We start from the raw sequence: 24,785 nt of genomic DNA, 5'->3' as shown, positions 1-24,785 counted from the left end.
CATCAGTGTTTTATAGTTTTCAGAGTACAGGTCTTTCACCTCCTTGTTTAAGCTTATTCCTAGGTTTTTTTGTTTTTTATTTTTTGTTTTTAAAATGGTGGTTGCCAAGGGGTTACCAAAGGGCCAGAGGGAGGAGGATAGGAAGTTATTGTTTAATGGGTACAGAGTTGTTGTTTTTTAGGGGGGAAATTTTTTTTTTAATAGTTTAATGTATTTTATTATTTATTTATTTATTTATTTTTTAAAAGATTTTATTTATTCATGAGAGCCAGAGGAGGAGAGAGAGAGAGAGAAGCAGAGGGAGAAGCAGGCTCCCAAGGAGCAGGAAGCCCGATGCGGGACTCGATCCCAGGACCCCGGGATCATGACCTGAGCCGAAGGCAGACGCTTAACCATCTGAGCCACCCAGGCACCCAGTTTAATGTATTTTAATAGCACATTTACAGGAACAGCACAGAAGACAGACAACATTAAAAACATGTACTTGCATGTAGGACAACTCAGTTAGAAAAGTACAGCGAATGGATGGATCTCCTGTATGATAAAAATGCTACAAACACCATTTAGTTGCCATCAGTAAGAAATTTACTTGTTTTAAAAAAATCCAAATGCTGGCATTGTCCAGAAAAATTTAACAGGTTTATTTATAATTGTTATAAAGTTGAACTGCTGAAACGTGTTTACTGAAACATTTTGACTTGCATTAATGCTTTATGTCCCCGCATTTATATTAAAAATTCACACACAGGGCGCCTGGGTGGCTCAGATGGTTAAGCGTCTGCCTTCGGCTCAGGTCATGATCCCAGGGTCCTGGGATTGAGTCCCACATCGGGCTCCCTGCTCCTTGGGAGCCTGCTTCTCCCTCTGCTTCTCTCTCTCTCCCTCTCGCTCCCTCTGTCTCTCATGAATAAATAAATAAAATCTTAAAAAAAGAAATTCACACACAAATGACAATGGAAAACCTGCCAATACCTGATTTCTGTCCCCTATTTTTCCACTTGCAATCATATACTTAGGTACCTTTTGACCCCATGGAAAAAAAATATCTAACGTTCAGAACTACCAATAACAGGAAGAAGAGAAATTTTTTTTTTTTTAAAGAATGAAATGTTTTCCATCATAGTGGATTCTTAAGCACGTTCTCCACGTATGCAGTGCGCTAGCTGGATGTCTTTTGGCATAATCGTGACACATTTGGCATGGATAGCACACGGGTTGGTGTCTTCAAAGAGGCCCACCAGATAGGCCTCGCTTGCCTCCTGCAAAGCACCAATAGCCGTGCTCTGGAAGCGCAGATCTGTTTTGAAGTCCTGAGCAATTTCTCGCACCAGACGCTGGAAAGGAAGTTTGCGGATCAGAAGTTTGGTGGACTTCTGATAACGTCTATTTTCACAGAGTGCCACAGTACCAGGCCTGTAACGATGAGGTTTCTTCACCACTCCAGTAGAGGGCGCACTCTTGCGAGCGGCTTTTGTAACCAGTTGCTTCCTCGTGCTTTACCACCGGTTGATTTGCGGGCAGTCTGCTTTGTAGGAGCCATGGTACAGAAACTCCCTTACTTACCCCCCTTCTCCTTGGGCTGGAGCTCGGCGAGCTAGAGGCGGCGCTGGCGTTGGCGAGCGACGGCCGAAAATTGTTTTTTTAGTAATCTCCACAACCCCAAGATCAAGAGTTGCATGCTCTACCAACATGTGCTCCAGTATTTTTTTATTATTGATGCAGTTGTAAATGGGATTATTTTCTCCTCTTTCTGCTACTTCATCATTAGTGTATAGCAATGCAACAGATTTCTGTATATTAATTTGTATCCTACAGCTTTACTGAATTTATCAGTTCTGATAGTTTTTTGGTGGAATCTTTAACCAAATATGGTATCATGTCATCTGCAAATAGTGCCGTTTTTACTTCTTTCTTACCAGTTTGGATGCCTTTTATTTCTTTTTCTTGTCTGATTACTGTGGCTAGGACTTCCAGTACAATATTGAATAAAAGTAGCAAGAGTGGACATCTTTGTCTTGTTCCCAATCTTAGAGAAAAAGCTCGGTCTTTTACTTTTACATACTCAGTATTGAGTATGATGTTAACTGTAGGTTTTTCCTATGTGACCTTTATTATATTGAGGTATGTTCCCTCTAAATCCCCTTTGTTGAGAGTTTTTAGCATGGATGGATATTGTATTTTGTCAAATACACTGGCATCCGCTGAGATGATAATATGGTTTTTATCCTTTCTTTTGTTAATGTGATGTATCATGCTGATTGATTTACAGATATTGAACACCCTTGCATCCCTGGAATAAATCCTACTTGATTGTGGTAGATGATTCTTTTTAATGTATTGTTGAATTCAGTTTGCTCGTATTTTGTTGAGGGTTTTTGCATCTTTGTTCATCAGATATACTGGCCTGTAGTTGTCCTTTTTTGTAGTGTCTTTATCTGGTTTGGTATCAGGGTAATGCTGGCCTCATAGTGAATTGGAAGCTTTTCTTCCTCTCTTATTTTTTTGGAATAGTTTGAGAATAGGTGTTAACTCTTCTTTTATATATATATATATATAATATATATATATATATGTGTGTGTGTGTGTGTATATATATATATTTTTTAATTTGACAGAGAGAGGGAGGGAGAGCACAAGCAGGGGGAGCAGCAGGCAAGGGAGAAGCAGGCTTCCCGCTGAGCAGGGAGCCCGATGTGGGGCTCGATCCCAGGACCCTGGGATCACCTGAGCTGAAGGCAGACACTTAACCAACTGAGGCACCCAGGCACCTGTTAACTCTTTAAATGTTGGTTGAATTGACCTGTGAAGCCGGTTGGTCCTTGAATTTTGTTTTTTGGGAGTTTTTTTTATTACTGACTGAATATCATTAGTAGTAATCCGTCTGTTCAGATTTACTATTTGTTCCTGATTTTATTTTGGAAGATTATATGTTTCTAGGAATTATCTGCTTTCTAGGTTGTCTGATTCTTTGGCATATATATTTTCATAATATGTCTTATTATCCTTTTTTTTTTTTTTAAGATTTTATTTTTTGCCAGAGAGCGAGACAGCAAGAGAGGGAACACAAGCAGGGGGAGTGGGAGAGGGAGAAGCAGGCTTCCTGCCGAGCAGGGAGCCCAATGCAGGGCTGGATCCCAGGATCCTGGGATCACGACCTGAGCGGAAGGCAGACAGACGCTTAACGACTGAGCCACCCAGGCGCCCCTCTTATAATCCTTTGTATTTCTGTGGTGTTGATTATTTCTCTTCCTTCATTTCTGATTTTGAGTCCTCTCTCTTTTTTGTTGTGATGAGTCCGGCTAAAGGTTTATCAATTTTGTTTTATCTTTTCAAAGAATCAGTTCCTGGTTTCATTGATCTTTTCTGTTTGTTTTATTTCAAGTCTCTGTTTCATTTATTTCTGATCTAATCTTTATTATTTCCTTCTAGCTTTGGGCTCTGTTCTTTTTCTAGCTTTCACGTGTTAAGGTTAGGTTGTTGAGTTTTTTGTTTTTTCCGATAAGCCCGTTTTGTTATGAACTTCTCTCTCAGAATTGTTTTTGCTGCATCCCTGAAAATTTGGACTGTTGTGTTTTCACTTTCATTTATCTCCACGCATTTTTTTTTTTATTTCTTGGTTGATCCATGGATTGTTTAGTAGCATGCTGTTTAGCCTCCATGTAGTTTGTGTTCTTTTTAGACTCGTTGAATGTGTCATTCAAAGCCAGTTTCCTTGTTGATTTTCTGTTTAGGTGATCTATCCATTGATATAAGTGGGGTGTGAAAGTCCCCTACTATTTTTTTTTCTGTCAATTTCTCTCTTTATGTATTTGGTGCTTTTATGTTGAGTGCATAGATATTTACAATTGTTATATCCTCTCGTATTGTTCCCTTTATCATTATGTAGTGCCCTTCTTTGTCTCTTGCTACAGTCTTTGTTTTAAAGTCTATTTTGCCTGATATAAGTGTTGTTACCCTGGCTTTTTTTTTTTTTACCCCTTCCACTTGCATGGTGTGTTTTTCCAGCCCTTCACTTTCAGTCTGCACATCTCAGTCTGAAATGAGTCTCCTGTAGGCACCATATAGGTGGGTCTTTTTTTTTTTTTAAGATTTTATTTATTTATTTGACAGAGAGAGACACAGCAAGAGAGGGAACACAAGTAGGGGGAGTGGGAGAGGGAGAAGCAGGCTCCCCGCTGAGCAAGGAGCCCGATGTGGGGCTTGATCCCAGGATCCTGGGATCATGACCCGAGCTGGAGGCAGACACCTAATGACTGAGCCACCCAGGCGCCCCCCCACCCTTTTTAATCCATTCAGTCATCCTGTCTTTTGATTGGAGCATTAAGTCCATTTACATTTAAAGTAATTGTGGATAAGTATGTATTTATTGCCATTTACTATTTATTTTCCAATTTTTTTTTAAAGATTTTATTTATTTGAGAGAGAGCATGAGAGAGGGGAGGTCAGAGGGAGAAGCAGGGAGCCTGATGCGGGACTTGATCCTGGTACCCCAGGATCATGACCTGAGCCAAAGGCAGTCACTCAACCAACTGAGCCACCCAGGCGCCCTGTTCTCCAATTGTTTTTGTAGTCCTTCTCTGTTACTTTCTTCTTCTTGCTCTCTTCCCTTGTGTTTAGATGGCTTTCTTTAATGTTAGGCTGGAATTCCTTTCTCTTTATTTTGATGAAATAAAGTAACTCTTTTCTCAAGTCCAGTGAGTATCTTTATGATCATTACTTTAAATTTTTTATCAGGCATATTGTTTATCTCTGTTTCTTTTAACTCTTTTGCTGTGATCTTGTCCTGTTCATTTGGGACATATTCCTCTGTCTCCTCATTTTACCTAACTCTCAGTGTTTGTTCGTTTGTATGTATTAGAGAGGTCTGCTCTGTCTCCTGGTCTTAAAAGTAGTGGCCTTGTGTAGAAGAGGTCCTGTGGTGCCCTGTAGTGTAATGCTCCCTTATCACCAGAGCCAGGTGCTCCAGGGGTGTCTCCTATGTATGTGGGCTTTATGCACCCTACTGTTGCGGCTGAGGCCCATTTGACTTCAACCCAGTTGACTGCAGGATCCCACTTTTCCTGCTGTGGGTTCACTGGACAGAGTTTGGTCCCTTCACTGTTGAGGGTTCTGTCTGAGGCCTCTGCAGATAGGCAGGGTCAGTAATCTTGCTAGCTGTCTGCACTTAGTCTCTCTGCCCCAGCGGCAGACCCACCAAAGGCTTTCTTTGTGCTCGGCCACCCGAGAGGTTTTGGTTGGTAGGTGGGTCAGCAGTCAGAGCAGATGTCTGCAGTTTGTCTGTCTGTCACAGTTGTGGACACACTGATGGGCAGGATTTTTCTCCCTGCACGGCCAGCTAAAAGGCTTGCTGCTGGAAGTGTGCACGCTGGTGTGTGTGGTTATCTCCCCCCTCCCCAGAGTAGGAGTCACTTTGGAGTAGCTTCAGTCTCTGGTGGGGCTGCTTGCAAGGTGTGGTGGGGCATGAGCTGCCTTGGAGGGGTGCCTTCTGAGGTATGCAGATGGGATAGGGCATGTTTGCTGGAAAAACACAGAGGTGTGACACATGGTGCTAATAAGGTTAGCACTGGCTCCTGCAAGTGTCCAGCTCTGTAGGCTGGGGAAAAGGAAGAGAAATGGCACCTGCCATCACTTCTGTTCTTGGAGAAGTCTCTCAAAAATCCCTGCCCTTTTAGTAAATAAAGTTATCTCCTTCTCATATACCCCAGGCACTTTTCAAACTACTGCTTCTATGCTGTGTCTCAGGCAGGGTTACTTATGCTGATTATTTAATGATGGGGACTCCATTTCCCATCTCCCTCCAGCTCTCCCAGAGTTAAGACCAGATTTTAAAGTACCCTAAGCCCCACCGATTTTTAAAGCTCCCAGAGTTAAGCCCCACTGGTTTTCAAAGCCAGATGTGGAGACTTGTCTTCTCAGTGTCAGTCCCCAGTGCATGGGATGTCTGGTGTGGGGTATGATCCTCTTGCTTCTCTGTGCTTGTGGTTTCTCTCCTGTTTGTGGTTAGTCTCCCCAGGGGTGTGGGTTTTCTACCACCTCTCTGCTCCTCCTACCCTTTTCAAGGTGGCCTCCTCTCTGTGAAGGTCTGTTCTGCCAGTCTTTTTTTTTTTTTTTTTAAGATTTTATTTATTTGATAGAGCGAGAGAGCACAAGCAGGGGGAACAGCAGAGGGAGAGGGAGAAGCAGGCTCCCCGCCAAGCAGGGAGTCTGATGTGGGGCTTGATCCCAGGACCCCGGGATCATGACCCCAGCCGAAGGCAGATGCTTAACCATCTGAGCCACCCAGGCGCCCGTGTTCTGCCAGTCTTGAGGTCATGTTCAGAGTTAGTTGCAAAGATGAGCTCAGGATCCTTCTACTCTGCTGTCTTCCTCATAATGCGCACACATACATTTTTCAACAGTTTGTTGAGCCAGGATCCAAGTAAGGGACATATATGTAGGCTCTTTCTCTTCACCTTTCCCCCCACCCTTTGTTTTTACCTAATTAGTTTTTAATCTTCACTGTAACTGTGAACAAGATAGTGTTAGTTCTGTTTACAGAGGAGGAAACTGAGGTCCTGAGAGGTTAAGGAATTTGCTTAGCATCACAGAGTTAGTGAGTGCCTTTGGATGAAAATCAGCCCAAGCTTATCTGTCTCCAAAGCCTGTGTGCCTTTCTGGAGTTAAAAGACTGAATTTGGGTGCCTAGGTGGCTCATTCGGTTAAGTGTCCCGACTCTTGGTTTCAGCTCAGGTCACGATCTCAGGGTATGAGAACAAGCCCTGTGTCGGGCTCTGCGCTGGGCGTGGAACCTGCTTAAGATTCTCTCTCTCCCTCTGCCTTTCCCCGCCCCCCCTTAAAAAAAAAAAAAAGACTTTGGATTCAAACTCTGGCAAAACAGAGGCTTTTTTCCCATGACATGCTACAAGCTGTCTGACCTCCCTCACCCAAGTGTTTACAGTCCAAGGATCCCTGAATTAGGTAGCTAAGGAGCATACTAATTTTTGTCTTGTTGCTTATATAAGAGGAACTTTGGGTTCATCTACCCCAGGGAGTGAGAGGAAATCAGGGGGTGTTCGTCCAACAGCTCTCAATTTAACGAGAGCAGCTCCAGATCTATCTGCTTCTTCTAATATCTCTCCTAAGTTCTGAGGTTGCAGCCATGGTGTACTAGCAAGTTCTACAGCTCTTAAGGTCGAGAACTGCACTGTTCATTGTGGTACCCACTAGCCACGGGGGATATTTCCATTTTAATTTAAATTATTTAAAATTAAGTAAAATTGAAAACCAGTCCCTCAGTCACACTAGCCACATTTCAAATGCTTAGTATTCACATGTGGCTAATGACAACCGTATTGGATTGTGCAGATACAGAACATGTCCACCATTGCAGAACGTGGTTAGTACTGAAACGTAATGTGTGGAGGTAGTCAGCTATGTTTCAACCTCATGTTAAAATTGGAGGACCAGCTTCTTGTTACTCCTTTCAGAGTGATCTCAGGATTTTAAATTAGGAAGTTTGAGAGTGGGGGTGGGAAAACGCCAGGCTTTGGGACCCTAAATCATGAGCATCTTGTGAGGTTAGAACAGTGAAAATAAGGGGAAGGATTACTAATAGCTAAAACAAAATCTGGTGCCTTTTTTCCACCTGCCAGACCCACAGTCCGCACAAAATCGCAAGGATTGCCAGAAACCCTGGATGAATGATTGCTTTTATTTGTAGAAATGTAAATTAATCCCACCACAAGCTCTCCATATTAGTTGAGTGATTGGCTTCAGTTGGGGTCTAAAAGGTAAGGGGGCGTTCATTTGTTTTGATCTGAGTGTAATGGTTACTCTAGAGCTGGACTCTAGATTTGTGAATTCTATTTTAACTCTTTAGTTTTTGTATCCCCTTATTGGGGTGCTGTCAGAGAGAAAGAGAGCCAGACATATGTTAAAGGTAGCAAGACAGATTTCATTCAGACTAATGAATGCAGTGGGGAAGAGAGACTGTAACACAAATTGAGTTCAAATCTACTAAAACAAAAGGTGAGAACCTTTTTAAATGCTGGGATGTGCTAAAGGAAAAGTACTGAAGATGTTAGGTTGGGAGGTTGGTCAATGTGATTAGGCCATCTGTGTTTGCTAATTGATGTTTATCAAAGTTAGACTTCTGCTGTCCCACAGAGACTGGGAGACAAGGGCCCTATTCTTCCTGATGATTAATTACATTTCAAAGGGATGGCTCCCAGGTTCTTGAGAAAAGACATTTCTGGGTTGTAGAAGATTTATATCTCAAAGATCAGAGAAGGGATTTATAACTGCAAGTTTTCTAAAGTAAATGCTCTAAGCAAAGTGAAATCAGGGACCTGTAGTCAGGTTTTAGCTGGAACAAACGGTAAATTTTTTTGGCAGCTTTGAGCCTTTTCAGGCAGGCATTTTCAGGGGGCTAGGGTCATCCTAGGGACCTGGCCTTCAGCTGATAAAAGCTGTACTAGAATTTGGTTATGTCTCTTAGTTGTGTGACGGGTGATGGAGTTGTTTGTCCTGAGAGTTGGCAGGTCTCAGTACCTGGATAACATTTTATATACAAAATTTCATGACCTGGACATTCTGGGGGATGATGAGGCTGGAATTTAATCCCATCTTGGGAAGAGGACAAGAACCTTCAATGAAGGGAATAATAAGGCATTGTTTGGGGGGCTTTTTGCAAACAAAATAAGAGGGGAGCTTATTTAGGAAGTTGACTTACAGGACCTGAGAAAGCAGCCCTGGGTTTTATTTTGTTATTTAACTCCAAAATGAATGGTATGAACCAGTGTAATCCACAGGAAGGTGAGAGATCGCTGATAACTGTAAACATATAAAAAAGCTTCTTGGAAGAGGTAGAACTTGAGCTGAGCCTTGAAGAATGATGGGTGGGCTTTTCTTGGTTTAGCGTCTTATTATGGTATTTCTGTGAAACCCCATCTGATTTCCATGGAAATAAATTATAATCTCATGATTGAATTATTTATTTTTAAATATTTGATTTTTCTTTTTTTAATTTTCTTTTTTTTTTTAAGATTTTATTTATTTAACAGAGAGAGAGAGAGAGAGCAGAAGCAGAGGGAGTGGAAAAGGGAGAAGCAGGCTCCCCGCTGAGCAGGAGCCTGATGCAGGGCTCGATCCCAGGACGCTGGGACCATGCCCTGAGCAGAAGGCAGACGCTTAACAACTGAGCCACCGAGGTGCCCCTAAATACTTGATTTTTCTTTAAAAACACTGCCCAAAGTAGGTATTTCTCTCACTTTTTGACTCTAGATTTCTGGATTGATTTTCAACCAGATCTCTTCAGATTAACATGTTCTAAAGAGCCTCTTTATTTTTGCACAGTCAATTCTCTGTCTAAAATCTTCCAGCCCCCAGCCCCATATTGCCCCTTCAGGGAGTTGTTTATCCTTTGAGACCCAGATGAAGTAGCACATTTTCTTTGCTCCCATGGTACAGTATTTTCTGTTTTTTCTGTCCTACTATAGCTTAGTCGGTTTGTTGTAATTCGTTTGTAATGTCAACCCCCTAGTATAGCGTCTGCCCCCTAGAAGATACCTAATGTTTGATTAAATAGATGTGGTTAATATCATAAGCTCTGAAATATGTTTTCCAGTGTTAAGAACTCAGCTGTCTTATGTGCATAGGTATAATACATATTTGTTAATTGAATTTTTATTTGTTCTTAGATGGCATTAAGAGGATCTGCGCCAGTGACAATTATACCTCTTCCTGGAGAGCAAGTACAGGTTCAGGGGGTCATCCAGACAGCTCAGTCTTCTGTAATTCACCCACCACACGTGCAAACGGTACAAAAATTCAAAGACTTAGTGGTTGAGAGAGGGGACTTTTATACCCTGAGTCTTTGGACACATTGAAGTTGCTATAGTACAATATCATAAACCAAGATAATAAAATTGTCTTAGAAATTAGACTATAGGACAAATGAGGCAAATAGAAAAGTTTGAGAATTTCTAGTTTCATGTATAGACTACCCAGTGAAAAAGTAAGACAATTTGGGGGGAAGTTATTGCTGGGAAATGAGACTTCCTTAAGGGAAAGCACCTTTTTGTCCCAGTGGTATCTTTCAGGAAAAGGAGAATTCTGAAGCAAGGGCGATGGTATTGGTGTCAGCAGAGTAATAAAAGTGCCTGCCTTATGCTTTGTGGAGGTTAAATAAGAGAGTTCTCTCATAGTAGAGGCAAGTTCTTATTTAGATCTGTCTACTTTCTTATTACCACCTGACAGCAGTAGAAAGGAAAGCGATCCTGGGTTCTTTTTCTTTCTACTCTTTCTCCCCATTTTATCTTCTGGCTCCTGTGAGTCTTAGAATGCCTTTGGTCATCCCTCATTTTTTCCTGCTCTTTATAAAGTATCTGGCAGTGTTGTCTGCTCTACAGCTGTGTCTTTAATGTGGTTTTCCTGTATGAAAGGTGGCTACTGCATGGATTTTTGAGTTTTTATATGAAGATTTTACTCTTACTTGCCAGTGCTCTCATTAAAGAGAAATACTTGATCTTAGATACATAAGTAATCTCTTAGTTCCAGAAATCATTTTCTTGAGTTCAGTGGGAGACTTGGGAGTAAATTTAGGGACAGTGAAAATAGTTAAAGGTTTAGGTTAGATTGGTGTATCCATGATGCTTGAGGATATATTATAATATCCGTTACTATTTCTTAATTATTACAGGTCGTGACCAGTTCATCCTTTTTTGCCAAAAGATACAGATTTAATATAAGGTATAAATAAGTAGTTGTACACCAGAACTTGTTTTTGAAGGAGATTATAGAATATAAAACAGATTTCTCTGGAAACTTAAGATCTAAGTCTGATTCCTTTAGGGGAAAGCTTTCTATAGATAGTAATGTAGAGCAATGACTTGTTATGTCCTTTCTAGAAGCCTGTTTGGGTTATTTTATTTTTTAAAATAAAGATGAAACTGGGGGAAAAAAAATAAAGATGAAGTCAGGTGTCACAGTGCAACTTTGGACAAATGGAAATTTTAATATATTTTAAAAATTGAAAATAACTTGTTTTCTTAATAGTAAGATACCATTATAACTTAAAACTTGCATGTGGTTATTGTGTTGACATAATTTTAAAGGGCTTATTATTAATAGTTACCATTTAATATGTGCTTGCTATATGCCATGCACTTAAGTGCTCTCCATGTATTAACTCATTTAATTGTAAAGTGAGATAAACCCTAATAATTAGTACAGATTTCTAAATTACATGTTTACACCCGCCCTTGCAAGTGACCTCCATCTTGATAAACCTAATGATCTGTTCTCAGTCCTTGTTCACTTTACCTGTTAGCATCACTTGCCATAGTTGATCATTCTTTTTTAAAGATTTTATTTGTCAGAGAGAGAGAGAGTGCGTGCGTGCACAGAAGCAGGGGGAGTGGCAGGCAGAGGGAGAAGCAGGCTCCCCGCTGAGCAAAGAGCCCGATGTGGGATTCAGTCCCAGGACTCTGGGATCATGACCTGAGCCAAAGGCAGACGCTTAACTGACTGAGCCACCCAGGTGTCCCGATCATTCTTTTTAATACACTGGTTTTGCTAGCTCTCTAGGACACATCATTTATCTGGTATTCTTCCTGTCTCAGTGGTGGCTTGTTCTCGGTCTTACTTGCTGGTTCCTCCCCTTCCTCCCAACCTGTTAATGTTAGAGTGTAGTGTTCCTGGGTTTTATCGTTTGTCCTCTTCTCTGTATATTGAGCTCATCCAATCTTACGGCTTTAAGGATTATCTAAATAGCTGTGACTCCCAAGTTTATATGTCAGCTCTTCCCTGACTCAAAGGCTTGTATATTTAGCAGTCTCTGCCATGTTATTATCTAATAATTTGATAATAGTTGGATTTCTAATAGCATTTCAAAGTTAGCATGTCCAGAATCCAAATCAGATTATTGATTAAAAAAAAAAAACTGAGTAATGTGCATCAGTTTAGAAATAGGGTGGAAATCAGAGACTGGTCTTTATAACTCTAGTAAAATAGTATTGCTTTATTTTAGGGACTTTCTTCTTAGTTCTGAGCATGCTCTATCATATGTTCCTTTAAGTAGTTTGGGCCTCTGAAATAAATGTTGCTTTTTCTTTTAGACCTTAGATTTAATGACAAATGAATTTGGGTGGCAGGAGACAGATCATATTTTCTGAAAGTAAAAATTAAATTGTTTTCCATCTGCATTGTTCATCACCGTAAAACCAGTTCTGTTTTCCAGGTATCATCTTTATCAGAAAGTGAGGAGTCTCAGGACTCATCAGACAGTATAGGCTCCTCACAGAAAGCCCACGGGATTCTAGCACGGCGCCCATCTTACAGGTGAGTACTCGTGTTTCAAATCCTACATGTGTTATATTATACTGATGAGTTGGAATGGTGCTGTGCAAAACAAACTATATAAGGAGGGAGCATGTGTCTGTATAGGACGGGAAATGTTAAGAGAGATAGATTTGAGCCAGATTATGAAGGGCCTAAATTGCTGTCCTGAAGAGGAATTTAGTCTTATCTTCTGGCAAAGTACTAGATTCCCATATTTACTTTTAGATAGTTAACTTTAATAGCAACATGAAAGAAGGACTGTAGATTTAAGGAATTGAACTAGCTTGTCTTCCCTTTCCTTGCTTCTTTACTGAAACACATTTTTCTGCATTGTGTGTAACTCCTGCACATACTTTAAGCCTTATTTCCTCCTGGAAGTCTTCTGATTACTTTCTTTCCAACTCCCAAGACCAAGTTAGGTCTTTCTTCTGTGGCATTCTTTTTACTGATCCCTGTTATAGTATTTATCTCATCCTGTTGGAATTCCAGTTAATAATACATGAGCCAGGGGCATCTGGCTGGCTCAGTCAGAAGACCATGCGACTCTTGATCTGGGGGGTTGTGAGTTCAAACCCCATGTTAGGTAAAGAGATTACTAAAAAGAAATAAACTAAAAAAAAAAAAAAACCACAGGCCATGCTCTTAAATAATTTTTTGCATTGCAGAGTGACTGTGCAAGAGTAGATGCTCAATTATTACTTGTTGAACGAAACATCTAGAAGGTAGGAGGAAAGGGAGACAGAAAAGGATGAAATGCTATCTTTGAAAGCATATAAACAAATGCAGTAAGATTTTAGATATTATAAGAGAACTCTGTATAGGGTATAGTCATTCCTGCCTGGTTGGAATAAATAGGAAAGACTTCATAAAAGATGTCATTTGGATCACCACCAATCTGAAAGATTTTGTGAGATAGGGGCAGGAAGGGGTTTGGTAGCAGGAAAAGAGCTTAGGCTGAGGGACAGTGTAATCAAAGTATGATATGAAAGAGGTTGGCCTGTTTTCAAAATTGGGAACTTAAGGAAGAGGAGGTTTAGGAAGAAAAGGTAAACAAGAACCAAATTTCTTAAAACCTTAGTACCATGTTAAGGAATTTGGACTCTATTGAATAAACAGTTAATGAACAAACAAATTTTGTCTGTGAATTCTGGCGGGGGTGGGGGTGGTTAAAAAGAAACCCTACTAAAATGAGCTCATAACCTGAAATTATAAAAAGCTGAAACAAATCCATTTTTAGCACGCAGCAGGAGATACAATAAATAGAATGAAACCACTATAGAACTTCAGATAGTAAAATTACCAGGAACTATAAGTGTAATTAAAATTGAAAGACATAAAGAAGGAATCAAAACCCTCATACTAGAATAAGACACTGGGGGGATTTAAGAAACAACTGAGTAAAACTTCTGGAAATGAAAAATGTAATTGCTAAAAACTGTTGAGGAATTTTAAATGTTATACGGCAGACTAGGTATAATTGAGAGAATTAGGGACCTGGGAGCTACAGTTCCTAGTAAATGACCTAGAATGTCGAAGAACACTGCCAGCAGCTTTTCTCTAATGACTGAAATTTCTAAGACATGAATCTGTCAGCTTCAGAAAGCAAGGTCCCAAACAAGATAAATTAAAATAAACCTAAATCTAGATGTACCTTATTAGGTAAAACTGGAGAACACCAAAGATAACAATAAGCTTCTACAGAAAAAAGATTACCCTAGAAAAGAATGACCATTAGACTTAACAACAGGTTTTGAATGTTAGTATTAAAAGGCAATGGACTAGAAAAAATATATATATTTTTAAAAGATTTTCCATTTATTTGAGAGAGAGAGAGCACATGCACGTGCATGCACAGGCAGGGTGGGGGGAGGGACAGAGGGAGAAACAGACTTCCTGCTGAGCAGGCAGCCTGACATGGGGCTCGATTCCAGGACCCTGGGATCATGACCTGAGCCAAAGGCAGATACTTAACCGACTGAGCCACCCAGGTATCCCTAGGAAATCTTTAAATGACAAGAGAAAGTGACTGTCAGTCTGGAACTTTATACCCAACTGAACAATCACTCAAAAATAATGGTGAAATAAAAACCATTTCAAACTGATTTAAGACATTACTAAAGGGTATACCTCGGAAAGAAGAAAATTCCATCCAAATGGAAGGAATGTGAATATAAGAAAAAATGGTGAACTAACAAATGCACTGACTTTTGACTTTTTAGAAAGATAATAATGATCAGTTTAGGTAGTTTAAAAACAAAATGCAGGGCCCCTGGGTGGCGCAGTCAGTTAAGCGCCCGACTCTTGGTTTTCGGCTCAGGTCGTGATCTCAGGGGTCATGAGGTTGAGCCCCGTGTAGGGCTCAGCGCTGAGTCTGCTTGGGAGTCTCTCTCCCTCTCCCTCTGCTCCTCCTCCTCGTGTTCTCTCTCAAATAAATAAATAAATCTTTCTTAAAAATCCAGAGGCTTATACCAGGCAGCAATATGTGCTTACTTATATGGTATTGATTAGACTTAACCTTAGATTGTTGGATGAAATCTCCAAACAAGGGGGCTTATCCAACACAAAACAGCTCCTGGATAAAACACTTGTTAATGTATTGTGCATTTATAGGAAGTAATAGAAATAATCACCTTCCTGTAGTAAACAGAAAAACCATATTCATAATGTTAAAATTTAGTCTAATTGGCTTTATTAAGTAATTCATGAACTGGGCAGCATCCCATTTAGCAAGTAGAAGGGAGCTTTGAGGAGCTATACAAAATGGAAGGTTTCAGGGGCACCTGGATGGCTCAGTCTGTTAAGCATCCGATTCTTGATTTCAGCTCAGGTCTTAATCTCAGGACCATGAGTTCAAGCTCTGCATTGGCCCCATGCCTGGGCATGGAGCCTGCTTAAAAAAAAGGAGGTGGGAAGCAAAATGAAAGGTTTTTATATGGGAAGGAGGATAGGGCAAGAGTTAAAAGTAAAAGGATTGTTCCAGTCAAGGTCTCTTTCCCTTAGGGGGGACAGCCAAGGGGTCTTATCAGGCAGATTTTCATCTTCCTTGGGGGGATGGGGAGGGGCCATGTGACAGATTACCTCACTGGTGCTCATCTGAAAATTTCTGACTAGTTATGACTACATTTCTGTGGGGGGAGGCTGAAACTGCAATTAGATTAAGTATTAAGCCCCAGTTTGGGGCTTGGCCTAAGTGATGTCATTTTGGGCCTTTGGTTTTCTTTTCAACGGTTCCTTCCTTTTGATCAGACTCAGCTTAACTGAGATGTGATCAAATTTTAAGGCATTAGTGCTGCTCTCAGCAGTCGAAAGTTCTCGTGGTTTTTGTTTTCTCTTTGTGTGATATCCAGACTTTTTTTTTTTCTTCTTAATCTTTGTGATATTCAGGTTCACATTGTCTTTGTGTTTCAGTCTTTTTTTTTTTTTTTTTTTTTTGAGAGAGAGAAAGAGGGAGGAGCTGAGGGAGAAACAGGCTCCCTGCTAAGCAAGGAGCCTGACATGGGGCTTGATCTCAGGACCCTGAGATCATGACCTGAGCCAAAGGCAGACGGTTAACTGACTGAACCACCCAGGTGCCCTTGTGTTTCAGTCTTAAGTGAGATCATTTGTTTGGTGGTTAGCGGCTATGAACATGCGTTGAAAGCTTTTGAGAGAATACAATGCACACAGGAGATTGTTACGATTACTCTAAGTAGAATAATTGTCAATATTTGGGAGTGCACCGTAGAGCCATGGTCCCCAAGACCTAAACCAGTCAAAATCAAGTAAGTCAAAGAAAGAGCCTTGTTGAAGGAGTTACCTTTTTAAGCAGCCAAATGTCTTGTTCTGCAGTGTTTTGTAATTGACTTTCAACTTCTCCAAAAGTGTTAATCCAGGCCCAGCAGCAGGTGGTGTTGGGCACAGCACAGACACTCCTTGCTCAGCTAAAAGATGAATCGAGCTGTTCTGTTTTCAAGGACAACTTTTGCAAGAGGGTTTGCTGTTGCTTTAGCAACAGCTAATGCAATAAAAGTGTGAAGTCTTTTATTTTATTTATTTATTAGAGAGTGAGTAAGCACAAGCAGGGGGCGGAGGGAGAGGGAGAAGCAGACTCCCCGCTGAGCAGGGAGCCTGATGCGGGACTCGGTCCCAGGACCCTGAGATCATGATCTGAGCCAAAGGCAGACACTTAACGACTGAGCCACCCAGGTGTCCCTGTGAACTCTTGATCCATTTCTTGGGTGGAAGCTAGATTCCTTGATGTAAGCTACTTATTCAAGCTACTTGGTTTGATCTAGGGATCTCCAGCATCTGTATAGGACCAGGTGTCAGGTAGAGCCTTCTTTAGCCATGTAGTATAGTGTGTACCCAAGGCTACCTTCTAGTTTTGCAGCAGTGTCAGTAGTCAGGAGCACTTGGTAGGGTGCTTTCCAACAGGGCTTGAGAGCTGAGTGTTTGTTTCTGTTTCGTTTTGATTTATTTTTTTATGGTAACCTTTCTGAAATACCGGTCGTCAGACTCTAGACTGTGACGAACAGGATCCTTTGATAAGGTGAGGGAAAGTTCCTTTAACCTGTTGATGATAGGCTTTATTTATTTATTTATTTTTAAAGATTTTATTTATATATTTGACAGAGAGAGACACAGAGAGAGAGGGAACACAAGCAGGGGGAGTGGGAGAGGGAGACGCAGGCTTCCCACGGAGCAGGGAGCCCGATGCAGGGCTCAGTCCCAGGACCCTGGGATCATGACCTGAGCAGACGCTTAACCACTGAGCCACCCAGGCGCCCCGATGATAGGCTTTAGTATAAGACATTAAAGACTTACAGTAACTGGTTACACTAGCACGAGACAACCAGGAATCAGCAGAAAGTTGTATGACCATAGCCGCGGTCTACGGGCGACTGTCTCCCATGGAGTGAGTTTGAGCAGAGCCAGTGGCAACACCTTAGGCCAAGGGAGTCCAGCAGTTTCAGCAAGCTTAGAGATTTTGAGAATTTCTTTAGTTCTTTCAGCCTTGCCTGATGATTGAGGGTGATAAGGGCAGTGATAATGCCAAGATATTTGTAAGGCCTTTATCAAGGCTTGAATGATTTGCCCAGTGACATGGGCACCTCAACGGGAGGTATAGCCTAAGCGGGAAACACATTTTCTAAAGGTTTTGTTTGTTTTCCCCTGCTGCAAGACTAATGCCCTCACACTGGCAAACTTCAGTCTATCTCTAGAAAATACCGATAACCCCCGTATTAGGTGGCAGGTGTTCAGAGTGGTTGGAAAGATGAGGTTTGAGGCCTCTGGAAACAAAAAGTTTTTCCAGGATTATGGAAAATTTCCAGGTTAGACATGGATGGTAAACTGTTTTTTGCAGTCTTATAGAAGTCTCCACAGCATAATGTTTATTTGTAATTTGAGTCTTCTTAAACATATCATGGTGGGTGAAGATATGTAAAAACCAAAAAATGAGATTTGCCAGAAAATGGGAAAGAACCCAGTGGCCCATCTTGGGTTTCTCATAGCCCTAACTACTCTACTCCATCTTAATTTCTCTGATGTAGGAGTAGGCTGTTGCCAGGTTAGAAGGACATCATGACAGCAGAAGTCTGGCATTGAGGGGCCCATTTTTGCAGAAGCAAAATAAACTTTATCCACGTGTGCCACGGTCTTACAATAAAAAGGGTTAAAGTTACTTATTTGACAGTGCTTCCCATGTAGTTTACATATCAAATAATCCTAATTAGTTTAATAAATTCTTTGGGATATTCTTGGTCAAAAAGACTTTATTTAGAACTTAATTTTGGGGGTAAGTGGCTGGCTCAGTCTTGATCTCAGGGTCATAAGTTCAAGCCCCATGTTGGGTGTAGAGATTACTTAAAAATAAAATCTTTTAAAAAAAAATTTTGGGAAGTTTGTCAAAAATATAAAAACTTTTGGGGCCCCTGGGTGGCTCAGTCAGTTAAGCGTCTGCCTTGGGCTCAGGTCAGGATCCCGGAGTCCCAAGATCAAGCCCCACATTGAGCAGGGAGCCTGTTTCTCCCTCTCTCTCTGCTGCTCTCCCTGCTCTCTCAAATAAATAAAATATATATATATATATATATATTTATATATATATATATAAAACATTTGAAAGGAAAAAAACATATTTGAAAGATTTTTTTTATTTTTTAGTGAGAGAGAAAGCACGCACACAGGGGAAGGGCAGAGGGAGAGAGAATCTCCAGCGGATTCCTGCCAAATAGAGCCCAACACCTCAATCCCACCACCCCGAAACCATGACCTGAGCCGAAACCAAGAGTTGGACGTTCAACTGACTGAACCTCCCCAGGCGCCCTTCGAAAATAGGTTTTAAAGCACTTGCCTAAACAGGATAACAGATCATTATGAAACTTTAAAAGGTAAAGAAATTTTCACAATCTTATCAAAATCAGACCAAAGTCCAAGAAAACTTTGTTATTTTAACAGAGAAAGAAAACCAAATTCTAATTTTGCACCAGGTTACTTTCGATACTAAAACTCACTGTTTTGGGGCACCTGGGTGGCTCAGTCGTTAAGCATCTGCCTTCGGCTCAGGTCACAATCCCAGGGTCCTGGGATCGAGCCCCGCATCAGGCTCCCTGCTCAGTGGAAGCCTGCTTCTCCCTCTCCCACTCCCCCTGCTTGTGTTCCCTTTCTTGCTGTGTCTCTCTCTGTCAAATAAATTAAAAAAAAAAAAATCTTAAAAAAAAAACCAAACTTATTGTTTTAAAAAGATTTTTTTTTATTTGACAGAGAAGGAGCACAAGCAGGGGGAGCGGCAGGCAGGGAGAGAAGCAGGCTCCCCTCAGAGCTAGGAGCCCGATGTGGGGCTCAATCCCAGGACCCCAGCATCCTGACCTGAGCCAAAGGTAGACACTTTAACTGACTAGGCAGACTCATTTTAAAAAATTTATTTTAATCTTAACCAACTGGACCACACATTGAAATTCCTTTTCCCCAAAGATTCCTCTCCCACAAACCATCTACAACATTTTTTTCTACATTCTGATTTTGTCCTGTTTTTCTTCTTTAGACAACACCAGCCTCATTTTAGGACCAAAAAAGAAAAAGTATATTTCTCCTACCTTTTTTTTCATCGAAAGCACATCCTACTTTCCTAGCATCTGGAGATATTTTCCTTACTAGTTTTAGTTATACATATTAATTAGAATCCTTAACCCTTAGAAGCCATAATTTCTAGTGAAAACTAAGAAGTAAGCAACTGTGAACTGTTATACAAGCATTCTTTAAATTTGCAAATTTACTAATTTCAAAATTTCCAAAAGCATGTCTTTAAAAATTTGCCAGTGTAGCATTAACATATCTAAATACCTTTTAGTTTCTCTGTAATAAGCCAGAAGTAGATAAACTTTTGTTTAGTTATTAATGTTGCAGTATTTTGTCTTATTTGGAAATGATTTAGCTAATGAGTTTAGTGTTTTAATTCAGTTACTCTAACTCAGTAAAACTTCAAGGTTTTAGATTAAACCCCCCCCAATAAATAGGGAAAACTATTTAAATAGACCTAATATCACTGAAAAGTTCATTTATGAACTTTTATCTTGCATATATCTATTTAATTTGTCCTTAAAAGTTATGTGTAGTTTACCTACAGAAACTTCATTAAACATTAGACAAAGCCAGCCGTTATCCTAAGCTATTATTTTTTTTGTTGTTGACAGAAAAAAAGATAACAGGAACCTACACAGAATAAGTTTTGTATTTAATGTGGATGATTTTAAAGACATGTCTGTCTAAATAGCCTTTCCCCCTTTTGTTTTTTTCTTGATTAAGAATTACCTCCATTAAGGGGCACCTGGGTGGCTCAGTCCATTAAGCGTCTGCCTTCTGTTCAGGTCATGATCCCGGGGTCCTGGGATCAAGTCCCGCATCAGGCTCCCTGCTCAGCGGGGAGCCTGCTTCTCCCTCCCACTCCCCCTGCTTGTGTTCCCTCTCTCACTGTGTCTTCCTCTGTCAAATAAATAAATAAAATCTTTAAAAAAAAAAAAAAGAATTGGGCTGGTGACTAAAGAACACCAAAGGACTGACACGCCCATCCACTTAGGGAAATACCTTCTTTCCCTCTGGGTACATTCAGCTTAGGGGATAAAGCCTTAAAAAAAAATTCCTGTCAGGGGTGCCTGGGTGGCTCAGTCAGTTAAGCGTCTGCCTTCGGCTCAGGTCATAATCCCGGGGTCCTGGGATCGAGCCCCGCATGGGGCTCCCTGGTTGGCGGGGAGCCTGTTCCTCCCTCTGCCTGCCGCTCCCCCTGCTTGTGCTCAGTTGGTTCTCTCTCTCTCTGACAAAATCTTTAAAAAAAAATTCCTATCAGCCTTTCAATATCAGCTTCTAGTTTGGCCACATTTCTGATTATAGAGTTATTAAATCTTTTCAAATATCTTGTCAGGTGTCAGCTGGGAAGAGAGTAAATATTTCTGTCAACCTAATGGACCCAGCATGCCTCCTCAATGAGGGGAGTGAGAGATACTATCTTAAGATCCAGAGTTACTCCCAAAGAGAGCCAAAAACAGACAGCCTCATGTCCCAGACAGGCAGAAAGCTAAGCCATGGTCTTAGGAAGTAACAAGACAAACAAAAAAGGAACTAGCTATTCCCAGGAGAGAAAGAATCATTATCCACTGAGTCTGGATTTGGAAACAAAGGACAAGATGAAGTTTTATTTCCCCTCTTTCAGTTGGACTTTGGAGATAATCTCTTTACGGAAACCCTTGTGGGCCCTCCTGAGTTTTAAGAAATTTTTTTTTAACTGTGGCCCTTAGTACATACTTAGAGCAAGGAGTAAGAGATTCCTGAAGAGGATCACCGGTAGCCTCAAGTGGTCTTAGTTCAAAAGGTCACAGTCTTTTGAGGAGAATGGAAAGGCAGTTCAGTCAGAAGCTGGCTCGGAGGAGTAATCAGGGACGGGGGAGCAGTAGGATTTACATCAGTCTTATAGCCTTGTTTTAGGTAACTTTTCTCTTTCATTAGCTTTTTGCCATGAATCTTTTAATGAGACTATTTTGGAATTTTGAAATCTTTTGGAGGCTGCTTCTTGCCAATTAAAACAGGTAACGATTGCTTTCAAGTGCAAAGCTTCTTAAATGAATGATCTTGTCTAATTCAACGTTCCTCATAACAGCCATTGTAATTCCATGTTGTTTCAGTAAAAAAAAATGTTTAATCTTGCTAGGTATCTGTAACTGCGGGACTATAGTGCTTAGACATAAAATAAGCAGGTATGCTGGAAGGTGGCGCACTCAACTCTGTAGATATAAGGGATCCCATCTGTTTTAACTAGGCCTTTGGGTTTCTCAGAGCCAAACTGATACCTAAGAGGGACTTGCCGTAGGGTTGAGATTCATGGGTTGTTTTACAGTGTACCTCACTACAAGTTTTCGTGAGGTCGGTGGGTGAACTTGCGTTCCTTGACCAGTTTATTTGAACCTTGGGAGTCTTTTGAGTTAGGTGGCAAGTGCTCTAACAGCTCTTGAATGCTTTGACCGGTGCCCACCAATTTTTGTGGCTTTTCAGTTTCTGAAATCCCCACTAGCGATAACCTTTATTTACACAGAACAAGACAACCAAACATGCACCTCAGCACACCAGCAGTAACCAAAACATGTTGCTGTGGAGTGGCCAAGGCCAAGAGAATTCTTTGTGTACCACCAGCAATTCCCAGTGTGAACTAAGCCAGCCTACGAACTGGAACTAGGAAAGGATTCCAAGGTGGAAGTGTGGGCTGAACCAAGGGTTAAGAACTGGTACTCCCTTAGAACCTCCTCAGTCTAGCCTGACCCACTAACCCTTGACTGGAAAGTCAGATTGGCAGCTGGATGCAAAAAGAGCAGAGCTAAAACAGAGGGACTTACCAAGGGCCCTCAGATATGTCGAGAAAGAGTGAACTCTGAAGGGTTTGTGGGGCTCCATGCCTGTGTTTTTTATTGTCCCCAGATGCTGCCAGAAATTTGCGTTTGATCCCGACACCACCAAATCTGTGAAACAGAATTCAGCCACGTAAATTTGGAGATCTAATTGGCTTTATTAAATAACTCGTGAATTAAGCAGCATCCCATCTGGCAAACGGAGGGGAACTCCGAGAATCTGTACAAAATGGAAGGTTTTTATAGGAAGAAGGGTAGGGCAGGAAAGTTTTAGCAAATGAAATGAATAGACTGTTCCAGGCAAGGTCTCTTTCTCTTAGTGAGAAGATACAGATTACCTCACCTTCCTTTGGGGGCTGGAGAGGGCCCATGTCACACTCATTGGCACTGATCTGAAAACTTCTGGCTGACTAATTAATACCACATTTCCGGGGGAAGCTGAAACTGGAATTAGATATTAAGTCTTGGGTTGGGGACTCGGCCTAAGTGATACCATTTGGGGCCTGTGGTTTTCTTTTTAACAATACAAATACATGAACTGACACCAGAGTGGGAAGCAGAAGCAAGCATGAAAACCAAGGTACACCCATTACTTTAGATCTTCTGCAGGAAGGGACTCTGAACCTGAGATTTCTGTATTAAGCTGGGATCCCTGTAGGAGGCTAGAACCTCTGAAAGGAAGCTTCCCTCAATTAAGCTTTCTGGATTACACCAGATTAGGATCAACCAAATAAGAATTCACAGTGAAAAATCATCAAACATACAAGGAAATAAACTACCATTAGTGAGAATCAACTCAATAAATGCAGGAAAAGTATTTGATAAAATTCAGCACCCATTGCTTCTCGGCCTTTTGGCTAAGATCGATTGTAGTAAAATTCAGCAGCCATTCATAAATGTTTAGAAAATAAGAAAATGGGCTTCCCTAGCATTTGGGGGAACTGAACTACACATAGGACAAACAATGGCTGAAGTCCCAGATAGACCAGTAATTCATGGTGCACATGGGGACCAGATCTGAATAACACTGCAAAGGCTTAGAAAACTGAACTGATGTTGGAACCACAGTCCACTGAATGCTGGTCAGAACTTGTGGCCTGGATGCAACTAGGTTGATAGCATGATAAAACAATATCAGATATTCTCCATAGGGTTTAAACAAGATCTCAGAGTCTGATATCATAATATTGAAAATGTCCCAAATTACTTGGCATACAGAGAACCTGGAAGAATCTTAACTGCTTGGGAAGACTGTCAGCAGATGCCATAGATGTTGGAATTATGTGACAAAAACTTCAAAGGAGCTATTATTAAAATGTTCTAGTAAGCGTGAATTCTCCTAAAATGAATGGAAAGATAGAAACTCCTAGCAAAAAAGTACAAGATATAAAGAGAACCAAATAGAAATTTTAGAGCTGAGAAATACAGTAACAGAAATAAAACCTCACTGGATGAGTTCAGTAGGAGAATAAAGATAAGGAGACAGCCAGCTTCAAAGATAGTTCATTGGAGATAATCCAATCTGAACAATAGAAATTAGACAAACTCACTAATTCCCAGGGACTTATGAGACAATACCAAAAGTTCTAAAATTTGTGGGTCATAGGAGAAGGAAAAGTGTGTTGCAGAAAAAATATTTAAACAATAGCCCGAATGTTCCCATATTTGGTGAAACCCACAGATTCAAAAAGCTCAGCAGAGGCGCCTGGGTGGCACAGTCGGTTAAGTGGACTCTTGGTTTCGGTTCGTGATCTCAGGGTCATGAAATCCAGCTCCGTGTTGGGCCCGGCGTGAAGTCCGCTTAAGACTCCCTCTCCCTCTGCGCCACCCCCCTGTGCTCGCTTGTTCTCTCTCTCAAATAAATTAATCTTAAAAAAAAAAAAAAAAGGCTCAGGAAATTCTAAGCCATAGGTAAACACAAAGAAACCCCTACCCAGGCAGGTCATAATCAAACTGCTGAAAAGTAAAGACAAAGAACACTCTTGTGAGCAGCCACATTACTTAAAAGGGAACAGTGTGAATCATTCCAATTTCTCATCAAAACCAAGGAGACTAGAAGAAAGTGAACATTTTTAAAGTGTTGAAAGAAAAAAAATCGTCAATCCAGAATTCTGTATCTAGTGAAAATATCCCTCAGAAATGGTAGGTGAAATAAATATTCTCAGATGAGAGAAAACTAAGTAGTCATTGACAGCAGACCTGCTCTAAAGTAACTGCTAAGAAAGTTCTTAAGACAGAAACTTGGAAGGTTCAGAATGAAGAAACAGCAACATCAAGATCTGGGCAAGTATAATGAACTATTCTCCTCCTCCTGAATTCTTGAAACTATGTTTGGTTGACAAGAAGATGGCATTGTCTGGTGGGGCTTTCAGTGTATGCACATGTAATACATAAGACAACTACAACATAAAGGGGTAGAGAGACTCAATATGGTGGTAAGTTTTCTAAATTTCACTTGACATGGTAAAACAGTGGTTCTAGGGACGCCTGGGTGGCTCAGTCGGTTGAGTGTCTGCCTTAGGCTCAGGTCATGATCCCAGGGTCCTGGGGAGTTTGCTTCTCCCTCTGCCTGCTGCATCCCCTCGCCCCCCCCCCCCC

General features: G+C 41.0%; 1 protein-coding gene and 1 pseudogene across 9 annotated transcripts in view; one reads left to right on the top strand and one right to left on the bottom strand.

Moving 5' to 3' along the window:
- Positions 1-24,785, top strand: part of ATF1 (activating transcription factor 1) — an 86,274-nt gene that overhangs the window by 42,323 nt on the left and 19,166 nt on the right. For 6 of the 9 annotated variants that reach the window (XM_025882966.2, XM_073882002.1, XM_025882962.2 and 3 more), the window contains 2 exons: positions 9,678-9,797; positions 12,218-12,318. In XM_025882966.2, the coding sequence (XP_025738751.1) occupies positions 9,678-9,797; positions 12,218-12,318 (221 nt within the window). Of the gene's footprint in view, positions 1-7,631; positions 7,770-9,677; positions 9,798-12,217; positions 12,319-24,785 lie in introns of all 9 variants that reach the window. The other 3 variants (XM_073882003.1, XM_025882965.2, XM_025882964.2) reach the window with 2 other exon arrangements.
- LOC112832340 (histone H3.3A-like) lies at positions 940-1,621 on the bottom strand (annotated as a pseudogene).

Source organism: Callorhinus ursinus, unplaced genomic scaffold (assembly GCF_003265705.2).
Source record: "Callorhinus ursinus isolate GAN/ISIS: 27379988/994484 unplaced genomic scaffold, GSC_fseal_2.0 scaffold44, whole genome shotgun sequence".
Taxonomy (NCBI): Eukaryota; Metazoa; Chordata; class Mammalia; order Carnivora; family Otariidae; genus Callorhinus; species Callorhinus ursinus.
The sequence above is the reverse complement of the archived record's forward strand: the minus strand, read 5'-3'. Positions and strand labels throughout refer to the sequence as shown.